This window comes from Cyprinus carpio, chromosome A8, assembly GCF_018340385.1.
Source record: "Cyprinus carpio isolate SPL01 chromosome A8, ASM1834038v1, whole genome shotgun sequence".
Classification (NCBI taxonomy): Eukaryota; Metazoa; Chordata; class Actinopteri; order Cypriniformes; family Cyprinidae; genus Cyprinus; species Cyprinus carpio.
Genome location: NC_056579.1, coordinates 14,983,092 through 14,996,031, shown reverse-complemented (window position 1 = coordinate 14,996,031; position 12,940 = coordinate 14,983,092). Strand labels below are relative to the sequence as shown.

The 12,940-nt window shown below is 36.2% G+C and overlaps 1 protein-coding gene across 1 annotated transcript; it reads right to left on the bottom strand.

Annotated features, from left to right (window-relative positions):
- Positions 1-1,952: 1,952 nt before the first annotated feature.
- On the bottom strand, positions 1,953-10,465 carry LOC109082167 (adenosine receptor A2a-like). Its single transcript, XM_019097082.2, has 3 exons — positions 9,971-10,465; positions 5,360-6,067; positions 1,953-3,161 (listed from the first exon to the last, which is right to left on the bottom strand). Exons 2-3 carry the CDS (start codon positions 5,692-5,694, stop codon positions 2,168-2,170), a joined length of 1,329 nt encoding a protein of 442 aa, XP_018952627.2. The 5' UTR covers positions 5,695-6,067; positions 9,971-10,465; the 3' UTR covers positions 1,953-2,167.
- Positions 10,466-12,940: the final 2,475 nt, after the last annotated feature.

Genomic DNA, 12,940 nt, shown 5'->3' with positions numbered 1-12,940 from the left:
TCAGTCATTACGTCCTTCTTCTAAAGAAAAGGGGGTTTTCCACCCTAGCTTAGATTCAAGACAGTTGAACAAGCACTTAAGGTATTACACATTCAAAATGCTTATAATTTGTCACCTGTCATGCCCTCTGTAATGCACGGGATTGGTTTACATCGGAGGGTTTACCTGATGCATATGGCCACCCGGGACACAGATTTCTGAGGTCTACATCGAGGGGGTTGCCTTCAAGTTTTTGGTCCCTAGTGCCACACATATCTGTAAGATATAAGGTAAACGAGGGCCCCTGGGCCCCAAGCAGTTGGAGGCTCGGTGAAGAGCTGAAGAACAAAGTGAATGACGTATACGACTGCATTTACATTCTGTGGGTAAGTAGCCCCACCCACGTCATCATGCTTCATTGGCCTTTCAGACGTGAATAAAGGTGTCTTTAGCAAATGGCGCAAGAGCGCAATATCCCGTAGTCATGTGTTGTACCTTGTTTCCCTCCTTCTGGGAATAACTCAACGTTTGTGAATTAATCATTTGAGCGAATGATTCATTGACTCACTCATATAGAGTCACTTGTTGACCCCTATATCCTGTAGAAAAATCCTACACTGCACAGACTGACCGGAGTTAACTGTTGCAACTAACAGTTTAACAAGGAAAAACAGAAAAGAAAGAAAGAAAGAAAGAAATAGTAGGGTTTATATAAAAAGTTCTGATCTAGCTCAGATATAGTCTGGTTGCTGCTGGTATTCCCTCAAGACAATACTCCTTTGGTGTAAGAAATTCTATTATTAATAGGATATTACATCAACATCTTCATTAATAACACAAACTCTGTTAACTACATTATCTCTACAGACCTCACATAATCAGGGATCTGTATGTGCTCTTATTTGACAACAGCCCTCCATATACAGCTGAGTAATGACAATTAATACATGTGGTAGGGGAAAATGTGTCCACATTGCTGTTTCTGTGGCCCAGTACTGATGACCTGATCTCATAGATGTATACTATGACGAGGCAGAAAGAACTAGCACAAAACTCAAGCAATGGGTTGATGTGAAATCACGTTTCATGAACATTGCCAGAGCATTACAATATCTTCTTGTTGCGAAAGAGTGATGTTTAATTTAGATAATAAACTTTCCACAAATACGAATAAAATAAGGCAGCAAAAGAAATTTTAGTTTAAACAAATGGTCAGTGAAATGAGGTGTTGAACCTTCAGGAAATGTTGATTGTCAGCCACATGCAATTTTCTGTTCACATGCAATTTTATGAGATTTGCAGATTTTGCAATCCTTTTAACAACTTTATGTCTAAACACAGTGACTATGAAAAATTGCAGTCAATAAGGCCAAAATAACTATTTTAAGTGAAAAGGCATTCAAGCATGTTTAATATTAGCTACTTTTATGCTAGGCTACATTTATATGATATATATAACTCATCTAATAGTTCTCAAAACAAAAACCAAAGGATGTATGGCCTTAATATAATAATAAAAATAACGGGACTCAAAACATTTATCCTATTTGTGTAAAGTGTCTCATAGAAAGAAGAGAGTCAAGGAGTAACACTGCTTAAAACCTTTCACAGAGCCTACAAAATCCGCAGCCAAAATACATGGCATGAGTTGCAATGCTGCATAAATGCATATAGTTTTATGAAATACAGCCTTGCTGACTAACTTTCATTAATAATATGTGTTAATTGTTTTTTAGATTACTGATTTTAGTTAAAGTATTAAATTCAGTTTTACTGTTCTAATTTTCTGGGAATGCACATGAACAATTACTCAAATTAAATAATCTATTTATTTATTTTGTACTAAAGAAATTCCAATTCAACATTGTGTGACCAATTCAAGTTCCAATTCATGAACTGAAAAGGAGATTTTTGAAATTCACAATTTTTACATTCTTGAGATTGAAAAAAAAAAAGTCATTAAAAAACTGATATTCATTTTGATGCTCTTTAATATGTTTACATTATCTTTACACTCATAACAATATCAAACTGTACACACACAATTCTGAGCTGCTACAGGTCCACATCAATGTCAAATCCTTAAAGAATCAAAAATATGTACTTTGTATTTCATATTTTAGCCAATCATTTTTAGCAAATGCAGCTAATAAATAACTAGAATCCATCATTCAGAGTGCATTAATTATCATGAAACCTCTGTGAGTTCAACACAGTGGGCTGTTTGTAGGTACAGAGCTGATTCAACATAAAGCAGCGAGGATGGATCCTTCCCATCCGTAATGTCAAATATGGCATGCTTCTTGCATGCATCACCCTCATTATTCCCAGTGAGCGGCGACTCTGGATGCCTCAGTCCCGGATGTCTCTGAGAATTAGAGCGTTCCATAGGCTGACTGTCTAAGATGGGTTTTTCTGTGGTAACAGGTCTGTGCGTGAGGCCAGGTTCGGCACTTTCACAGTTGCTGGTGGTGCTGCTCTGTTCGGTGTAGAGGTCTTGCACCAGGCCGTTGACTTTAATCCGAAGCGAATCGGCCACACTCGTTCGAACTGAGGTACGGGTGCTTCCATTGCAAGGAAGAGGCTCTCGTCTAGCCAAGATGTGATAGCGCACAATCTTCCGGAAGGTGTATCTGAACTCACGTATGCGGTAGGCATAAATGAACGGGTTCACAACTGAGTTTGCGTGTGAGAGAATTATAGCCAGATACATGATAAGAACCGGCGGCCGTTCACACTTTGGACAAAACAGAGTGAAACAGTTGATGATGTGCAGTGGCAACCAGCAAACCGCAAACAGGCCAACGATGATCGCCAGAGATTTTGCAGCATGGAGCTCTTTCTGCAAGGTGGAGCGGGACTTGAGCTCACACGGCACAGCCTTGGACTCAATGCATTTGAGTTGGTGGCGCGCAGCCATAAAGATCCGCAGGTAAATGGCCAGCATGAGGAGCAAAGGCAGCAGCACGCAGGCAAAGAAGTTGAAGTAGACCATGTAGTCCATGACCACCACCTTCTCGAACAGACACTCCATCATGCCAGGTGGGCAGGTGCCGTTGAGGGTCTCTTCTGAGCGGGCTTTGTGCCAGCCTAGCATGGGTGTTAGACCGATGATAACCGACAGAACCCAGCAGATCGCTATGATGCCTCTGGCACGCTGCCCGGTTACTAGGCTGTTGTATCTGGATGAGAGAGAGAGAGAAAGTCATGTTTTTCAAATTCCCCAGCCATAAGTGTTTGTTCCAGTTTGTCTAGACTGCACATCTAAAAGGTCCAAAGTACTAACGAAAGCAAGCAAATGACAGCATAGCTGTAAACCTAGATATCTCTTTAAAACTAGGCTCATGTCATCATGTAATTACGTGAATTATGTAATTAAAAAATTAAAAAAATTAATAACCATTCAAACTTCATCCAAAAACTATCACAAAACCTCAAAAATTTCTCACAATTGCGATTCTTGTAATCGTGACTAGTTCTCATAATTGTGACCCTTTATTTCTCACAATTTTGTCTTTTACAATTGTGCTTTTATTTCTCAGGATTTTAATTGCAGCAAGTCTCACAATTCTGACTTTATATCTCATAATTGCAACTTATTTCTAATAAATTGCGAGTAGTTCTTACAGTTCTGGCTTTGAATCTTCCAGTTACAATTTTATATCTCACAATTGCATCTTGCTTTCATAATTGTGACTATATATAAAAAAATTGCGAAAATTGCTTACATCTCAGTTGCGACTTCATATCTCACAATGTAACTCATTTGTATCTCATAATTAATAAATTTATCTCATAATTTCTTTAAGTCTAAAACTGGGTTCCATTGACTTTTTACCAAAAAACAGTTAGTACACTAGTGGACTTTCTTTTTTCTTTTTCTTTCTTTCTTTCTTTCTTTCTTTCTTTCACAAATACTTTTTTATCATAGAAAAGAATACTAATATGACTCTCTCTCATAATTATGGTAATTTGGATAGAGTGTGAACTTTAGAACAACCCTGATGTAACCACAGCGCTAATGATCCTAGCATCCATTCACAGTATTTACAGAAAATTCTCCCATTGGAGCAATTAAGAAGAAAGAATGTGCTCAGAAATGTCAGTGTTTGGAACAGAAATCTATTTTCAGAGTTTTTTTGGGCCAGTGTGGGAGAACAACTGAGTTCCTTGGCCTCTGTTTGTCTCGTTCTCCAGATGTGGAAGTTCATTGAGCCACACAGAGAAAACATCCCCGTCCCCCACCCAAAACCTGCTGACAGGACACACAGTCTTATCACACATCTCACTGAAACTGGCTGAACTGACTGTTTCAAAACACAAGAGATCCTATTATTCCAACAGTACCTCAATCTCCATTAGCATGTTAGCTGCTCATTCTGAACAGTGCTAATTGGCTCATTATTAAGTGTAAAGAGTTTATGAAAAAAAGAAGAAAAAAAACGGCATCTGATAAAAGATTTATGACTGACAATTTGTGACAAAAACAAAAAACAAACAAAAAAACAGAAGTGGATGCTTGCTAAGGAAATCTGTGCAAACTATTAGCAAAAACATTCAAGAGTAAATTATAATAAGATTTATGTGAGGTTAGTCTCAAAGATAGCTTCAAAATCAAGAGTTTAGACTTTATGTTCTTAAATCATATTCACCCAAAAATAGCCAAGAATCTTGTTGGAAAGACACTGTGTGTCCCATTACTGGGACATACTGCGTTAAAAAAAGAAAGAAAAAAAAAAGTCCAGACAAAAAGGAACAGTGCCATGCATGGTTAATTCCTGAAAGCACCAGTTTAAACCAGCATGAATCTCCAGGCTGGTTTCCTTTCTTTCTTTTGTCTGACTTTAGAGGGATTTTGGTCATTTTTTCAGCTCGATCATCAGAAGACCTGAACACTTAAATCAGAATGAATCAATATACTGGTCAAGGCTGGTGATGAAAAGAAAAGAAAAAGCCACCCTAGGTTAATTTGCTGGTCTTAGCTAGTCTTCCAGCCTGGTCAGGCTGGTTCTAAATGGGTTTTAGGCACTTTTCAGCTAGGCCTGCTGAAGACAAGCTTAAACCATTAAGCTTACATTTTAATTGTGCACTTTCAGTGGGATTATGCTGGTCTAGCTGGTTCGATGTTTCAAAAATGCTGGTCCACCAGAAAGCAGAATGCTGGTTAAGCTAGTTAAGGAGATCAGTGGGGACTTTAGCATCCATAACATATATTGAAAATCAGGCAGAAAAGTAGTCAAAACTGAGGTGAAACATTTGTCTACAAAAATTAATAAAACAGATTCAACAAACATGCCATTAAGAATCAGAGAAACAACTTCCCTGATATATTATTAATGTACAAAGATCCAATTTTCTGACAGCAACATCCTTCACTCACCTTAGCGGGATCTTTATAGCAATGTAGCGGTCGATGGCAATGGCCAGAAGACTAAATATGGAGCTCTGGGTGAGCACTAGGACGAAGCAGGCGATGAACAGGCAACCGTAGAAATTTGCACAGAAACCAGTGCTGATCACGATGGAGAAGGGAATGGCCAGCACACCCACTGCGATGTCTGCCACAGCCAGCGAAACAACAAAGAAGTTGGTGATGCTCTGGAGGTTGCTGTTGAGGCCCACTGCCCAGCAGACCAACACGTTGCCCAGGATCGAGAGCAGGGCAATCAGAAGCTCCAGAATCATGTACAACACGTCGAAGACATTGCTCAGCATGGTGAGGATGCTGGGGAGAAAGGACGATGCCTCGCCTCAATGTCCATAGCTGCAGCTCCAAGTAACAGCCACCTCACGAGGCCAAGTATCAGCCTTACCAGAAGTCTCGATAATCAAATGGTACTTTGTTAAAAATGTTCCAGATTGTTGAATCGCCAATTAAAAATGAGAACTTTGTAAATATTTTTAAAAAGTATCTACAGACATTTCTCCTCAAACTTTTCAGAGAGATTCTGTATTAAATAAATAAAATGAATGTACATTTTAAAATCCATTTTGACCCCATGTCATGTTGTTAGATGTGATGATCCAGTCCTTGTTCCATGTGTTGCTTGCCTGTCTTTCTATAACATTTAGTATTCCACTGCATTCCCTGGAGAAAGAAGAAAGGAAATGATGTTATCTTCTGGAAAACAAGCCTCTGAAGAGAAGGACCGGATAAAAACAGATGAATTTTAGACTGAAAAAAATTGGTGTAGAAACAATAAAAAAAAAAAGACTAAACAAATTAACACAATTCATTTAATAATTAATTACAAAGAAATGGCAAGTAACACATTGAATTAAACATGACATTTTGAAGCAGAAATACTTTTCTTGTAAAACATACTCCACTATTCTTTGTTTTATATATAAATTCGAAAATGCATTCTTTTTTTTAAATTGTACATGATTGAGAAATGCTTCATGCTCAAACATTTCATCATATGATTGATGGCAATAAGGTTGATGGTTGATCTGAGGAAAATAGAGATTAGTCAACCATTTTAAGAGTTAGTTATTGTTGACACTGATAGCAATATGGGGTTTTAAGTAAACAATACAGGGTGTACAGAAGCAGCAAAATGTGTAATATAACAGCAGAATATTGAGCTTTTTTTCAGACGCAAAGCCCTTTCTTGTAAACACAAATGGCAAGCTAATACTTTGAAAAACATATGAGAAAACAAAGGAAACTAAGTGGATATTCTTTATTACATTTACCAGACACACCAGTAGATCTTTTATTTTAGTGTTTATATGGGAAGTCATTCTAGCTATTTACCCTGGAGTGTTCCCACACTGCTGCAGAGACTCTCACTGAGGTTAGCCACCTCTGGAAGACATGAGAAAACAGCTGTTCTGCTTTTTTTTGTTTTTTTTTCTATTTTCAAATATATATTTGCCCATTACAAATCAAAATAATAAAAACCTTTGTAACTGTCATTATTATTATTATTAAAGGGATACTCCATCCTAAAATGAAAATTTTGTCATTATTCACTTACCCCCATCGCCAAAATGGCGCTACGCTGATTTGGAGAGACACAGAGGAGAGGAATTGTTGAATAAAGTCGTTATTTTTGTTTTCTTCGTGTACAAAAAGTATTCTCATCGCTTCATAATGTTACGATTGAATCACTGATGGCAGAAGGACTATTCTGACGATGCTTTTCATACTTTCCTGGACCTTGACACTATTATTTATTTGGTAGTCTATGGGACAGTCACAAGCCTCCCTGTTTTCATCCAAAATATCTTAAATTGTGTTCCAAAGATGAACAAAGCTTTTACGGGTTTGGAACAACATGGGGGTAAGTGATTAATGACAAAATTTTCATTTTGGGATGGAGTAACCCTTTAATATAGAATTTTTCATTAAATGTGTATATTATATATTGCTATTGTCAGACATTTACAGGTGGAATGAGGTATGGGGGAGGGATATTCTCATTCTAGAGTAAAAAAATTAATAACAATAATAATAATCTGGTGCACCCCTGCATACAATATAAATCATAAATGTTTATTATTATTTCTGCAAGAGAAATATATATTTTTTGTATTTTATTTATTATTATCATTATTGTTTGTGAACTTTTAGGAGTACATTATTATACAGATGGCCTCAAAGCTGATATACATAGACTAAAAACCATATGGGGTCTTTAACATGCAGTAGAGTGTGTGCAACACATTGTCTCCTGACATCCTGACAGTGTTTAATCACAGCTTAATTTCTTAAAACAAGATTCTGCCTGGGGGAAAATAAAAGAACAAAAATTAAAAGAATGTGAATAGGTGACTGTCATAAACAAGAAATGAAAGTGAGGGGGGTGAAAATTATTGTAGCAAACAGGAGAGAAAACATAATAAACTAGTAGCCTCACAGCCATTAATATGGATCTGTGAGAGTTTAGGGGATGACAATGGGACAACAGAGAAACAGGTCTCCACAACACTGTATGAACCCTTTGATCAGTTTCCCGAAGTAGTCTTCTGGTTTCAGTGCTTTGTGTTTACAAGAGGACAATGTTTAAGCTACTAGACGCCACATTCAACAGTGGACCCTTGTGGAAGGATGATGGAAAAGATCATCGTCTACATTCATCCATCATTTAGCACAGTTTCAAACTGTATCTGGCTCAGAATCCGGATCATTCCTCATAAGGCTGACTTCCCTAACTTAATCATACCCAAAGTATCATGGTTTGATAGCAAACCAATTCAAACACTGCAGATGGAACAGCATGGCCGGCTTAGAACAAACAGATGTACTTCAGCTGAGTGTGAAGGATGGTTTTATAGCTGTTTTACTCTCCTTTTACCTCAGCTGATTGATTGGCTCATAAAATGAAAAATGATCATAAAATGCTTCATTTTTCAGTTGAAAGTCTGTTTTGATTCTTATATTACATGATTTATTTGCTGTTATGAAGTTAAAGGCAAAATGTGGTTCAAGACAGATACAGAAAATGTTTAACATAAAAAAGTGCTCTCTCTCTATATATAACCGTAAAGTACAATCAAAACACTAACCCTTAAGATATGAAAAGCTAAACTATTTCCTCTCCAGTTCCCCAGCATCAGCAGTAATTATAAACCCCTTAAAGCATATTGGGAGAAGTAAATCATAAATATTAAACTAGCTTCAAAAAAAATCATAAATATTAAACTAGCTTCATTAGGCAAAACTACTACACAGGTATCTACAAAAAGTAGCTGTAAAAACACTTCAAACACAAATACACTGTACAGAAAATTCTTTATACAGATGCACACAGCTATGGCAAGCTTGGAAAAGGTTTAGCATTTATTAAACTAAATGGTATCTATAAATATGCATCAGTAATCAAAAACTGACTAGTTTTGTTTTTGATTTCACTAGTAATCATGCATTAATTCGTTTTTTGCTGTTAGTCACTACAAACTATTTCATTGTTAGTGGTAACAAATTTGTGTAATTTTTGATATTGTATTTAAGCTGTTCAGATTTCAACTATTAATTATCAACAATAGTTAATATCTATTGCAGGTTTACTAGTGCTTATTTATTGCATACTACTACCTATTAATCAGACCAAAGTACAGTATCTAGCATCTGCACCAATCGATATCAGTGAAATACAAGAAACATACAATAAAAATGTTAAATGTACAGTATGGTTAACTTTTAACAATATAGAGTGCTGAATCAACATTATTTATATTAACACTACATAGTGTGGACACATGGATAGCTTGCTTGTGTTTGATGCTGGGTGTTAACTTTTGGATGATTTTCCTGCATACTTCAGGAAACAGTGGGATATCTAGTTAATTTACAAATGACACTATTAAAAATTGGAATACACATAATTATGTAGTCTAATAGTGTCTAACGTAGTAAAACCGGAATAAATTTAAATAACTATTGACGAGAAGTTGTATGCAAGTGGTGTGTAATGAAAAAACACCTTATTAAATATATATTAGTCACTACTGAAATAAGTAATAGCATCTAGTGAATAGTTACTAGCGGTGAAATTTTAAAAGATGCCATATTACTAACTAGAAAATAAAAATACTAGTTTTAAAAATATTAATAGTAACAAAATAGATAGTAGTTCGTTTTAAGGAATAAATGCTAAATTAGCTTGCCATACACGGCAGTTTCATTGCAATGTATGGCACTGCTAGTTTGCGCTGAAAACGTAAATTTAATATACAATATATATTTTAATAATACTGTATATTGTCGTTTTTAAAGTCCTTTTTTTTAATTAGAGGCGTGATTGGGGTCGTTCTTGTATTATTTGTTTTGAGGCTAAAATATGTTGCATGTAGAACTGGACACAACGTGCGTTTTAACTATTAAAACCAATTAACTTAAATTGACCTCGCTTCAGTATTAAAATTGCACTTAAGCCATGCACGAATAATTTTATTCAAATATAATAAAACAAATTAGATTCAATCGATACCCCGAGGGCTCTAAACGTCTTATCAGTTAGCCTAGTTGTTGATTTCAACTTACCATCAGAGTTGATAATGAATGAAAAAGAAAAAGAAAATAAGCTGGGAATCCCATGAACAAAGATGAAAAGGCAACCCTTCCGAAAAGGAATGTAAAAACTTGGGAGTCTTCAGTGGCTCATGACTCCGTCTGTGTGACTCGGTAAAGTCGAAGTCTCGCGCACTCTGATATCAGCAGTGAGAGCTGACAGACTATAGGTCGCCTGTGAGAGCCAGTGCTTCACCAATCCAGAGGCGGCGGCCAGCACTTCCACACTGGGCGAGGGTTTAGATACTGATACCACTTCTTCCTGCGATCGAGTATCAGTGAAACAACAGGTCTCTGATTGAAAGCAATCTTACAAGGGAGAACTTATAAGTAGGCCTATACTACAGTATTCAAATTAGCTTCCTGAATAATATTTGGACATTTCGTATTGACTATTTAATTGGTTTTGTAGAGGTTTACCAATAATTTAAATGGAAATCTTACGGTCTATAAACAGATCAGTTTGTCTGAGGCTTTTAAATTATTTTTGTCCTAACCACATTTAGTTGTCCTGAAGACACGTCATGGACAGGAAAAAAAAAAAAAAAATACATTCGTACCTTCATTTGTCAATGGACAAATGAGTGATGGAAATCATCCATCAAGTAATTTCATATTGACAAATAAAGGTACGAATGGAATTTTGTTTTCTTTCCTGTCCATGACGTGTCTTCAGGACAACTTGAGAGCAAGTCCCACAGTTAAGCCAGAAATATTTAGGTCAATCTGGGTTCCATTCAAACGTGACAATGAAAAAAATCAATCGTGGCACAGACAATAGGGCTCTGTGCAGGAAATCAGGCCAATTAATTGGTCTCATTCAGGACAAAATGCAACTTTTTTTTTGTAATGTAATGACTGACGTCATCTAATCTTAGAAATGTACTAATCATGCTGCACAACACCCATCCTTCACAACAATAAAGAGCAAGAGATAAACTCATAAACACCCACCGTCTCCTTTCTTCAGACCTTTTGCTGATTTTAAATGACCTTTTAGATGTGTTAAGCACAAAGATTAGAAAAGCCTTCCAGCCAAATGGGAGGGCATCCACGATTCATACCTGAATTTCCAGTCCGGAAAGGGGCTGGGAGTTAATTAAAACCTCATTTTAGTTTTTTCAATATAATACAAGTTGTTCACTGATTCATAAACCAATTTATCAATATTTAAAAAAAAAAAAAATTTAAGCCAAAAAGGGATTTCCCAATGCTGCAGAACTCCTGAGAATTACATAGTCTGCTTAATTAAAATGGAAAGAAAAAGATAACTAAAATAAATATTTATACACCGCATGACCGATTCATTTAGGAGGAACAGCACATTGATTGCTTTTCACATTTATTCATAAAACAGGAAATCATTTTACCCTATAATTTTAATTAAGATAACACTCTCATAATGATTAAAAAAATGAAACAAATGGCAGCAAAAGTTAGTTCAGCATTCAAGAACTGAAAACTGGTGTAAATTAACAATCAAAAAAGCAACAGAGCTGTATTACATTCATATTAATGTGATGAAAGCTGGATGAAGCACATTAAACACACATGCAGAACGCAGGTCCAACTCAACATTTCTCGTTTAGTAAATTAAGCTGATATGAGGCTCATGAAAAAAACATTTGGTCAGGCTTTATTTGGGACAAATATAAAGATTATTCTGACACTTACTTTTAATTATTATGTGATCGTGGTCCAAGGGTGAAGTAGCTCAGTAATGCAGTTTGGAATAAATCTTATACGCCTACCAAGGAAACTGCAGATTTGTCTTTCAGATGTTCCGAAAGCTAAAAATGGCTGCTTAGTTACACACCCTGGAATTTGAATAGGAATGATTTCAAACAATGTGAAATACTTCCTGAGGAATGGAAATATTAAATGCTCTATTAAAAGAATCAAAGGGTTTAGAAATTAAGGTACATACCTCACATTTTTTTCAATGCACTCATGAAAAATTCCTATTGTATCATTATTGTTATGTCTTATATTGCCTTTAAAGTGTTTTTTGCAGACAGGTGGGAATCGTCAAAGTCTTTCAAACTCATGAAAAGAAAGCAATGCCTGAATTCAGCACAGCTGGAAAACAGGATATATGTGACAACTGTCCTTTTTCTCACTCAGGCAAAAACTCTCCATATACATCCTGGAATGTAGCTTCATTTACATTTGAATTAGTGAATGTTCAATGATTTTTGTGCTTTGCAAACAATAAAACGTGCGGGTATTGGTACAGCAATGCATATAACATATTATGCATTGCATCTGATTATTCATCTTGATAAATATCAATAAAGACTTTCTTATCCTGAGAAAGAATATACCATTTGATTAGTACTGAAGGAAGTTAGCTTACAAACAAAAAGACATCGTGACATTTCATTTTTGGTATACTATTTCAGACTAATACACTGGACAGTACATGCACTTGTGCTGCTAATCTGAATATAGTGTTTACTACAGTATCATACTGTTGGTAAGCAGCACTAATGTCATATGAAATGGCTCAATGGGTTACATAAGCTTATTGCTGACCTCCCTATTTAATATTTAGTATTTCAAGCCAAGATCCATCACAGTCGTAACATAATGAGCTTTCAAAACAGTCTAGTAAAAAAAAGTTTAACCAATGACTGTGTGCTATAGTGAATAACTCCTATATGTGTACAATTCTCCACCACTGAAGTGCTTCTCCAATTAAATGTTTCAATTAGGCACTGCTCTGAGCAATCCGCACGTCTCACTCTTTTAAAACGAGTTCCATTGTTGCACGGCTGTGAATTAAGGTGAAGAACTTGCTCCAAATGCCCGTCTTGAAGCAAGAACTCAGGGTGGTGAAAGGCACGGGGTCGCAAGCGGGTCCACGCTGTTCCTTAAGACTGATTTCAAATCCACAGTCTCAGATCAGCCACACTAAGAATTAGTAACTAGATGTAGTCTGTA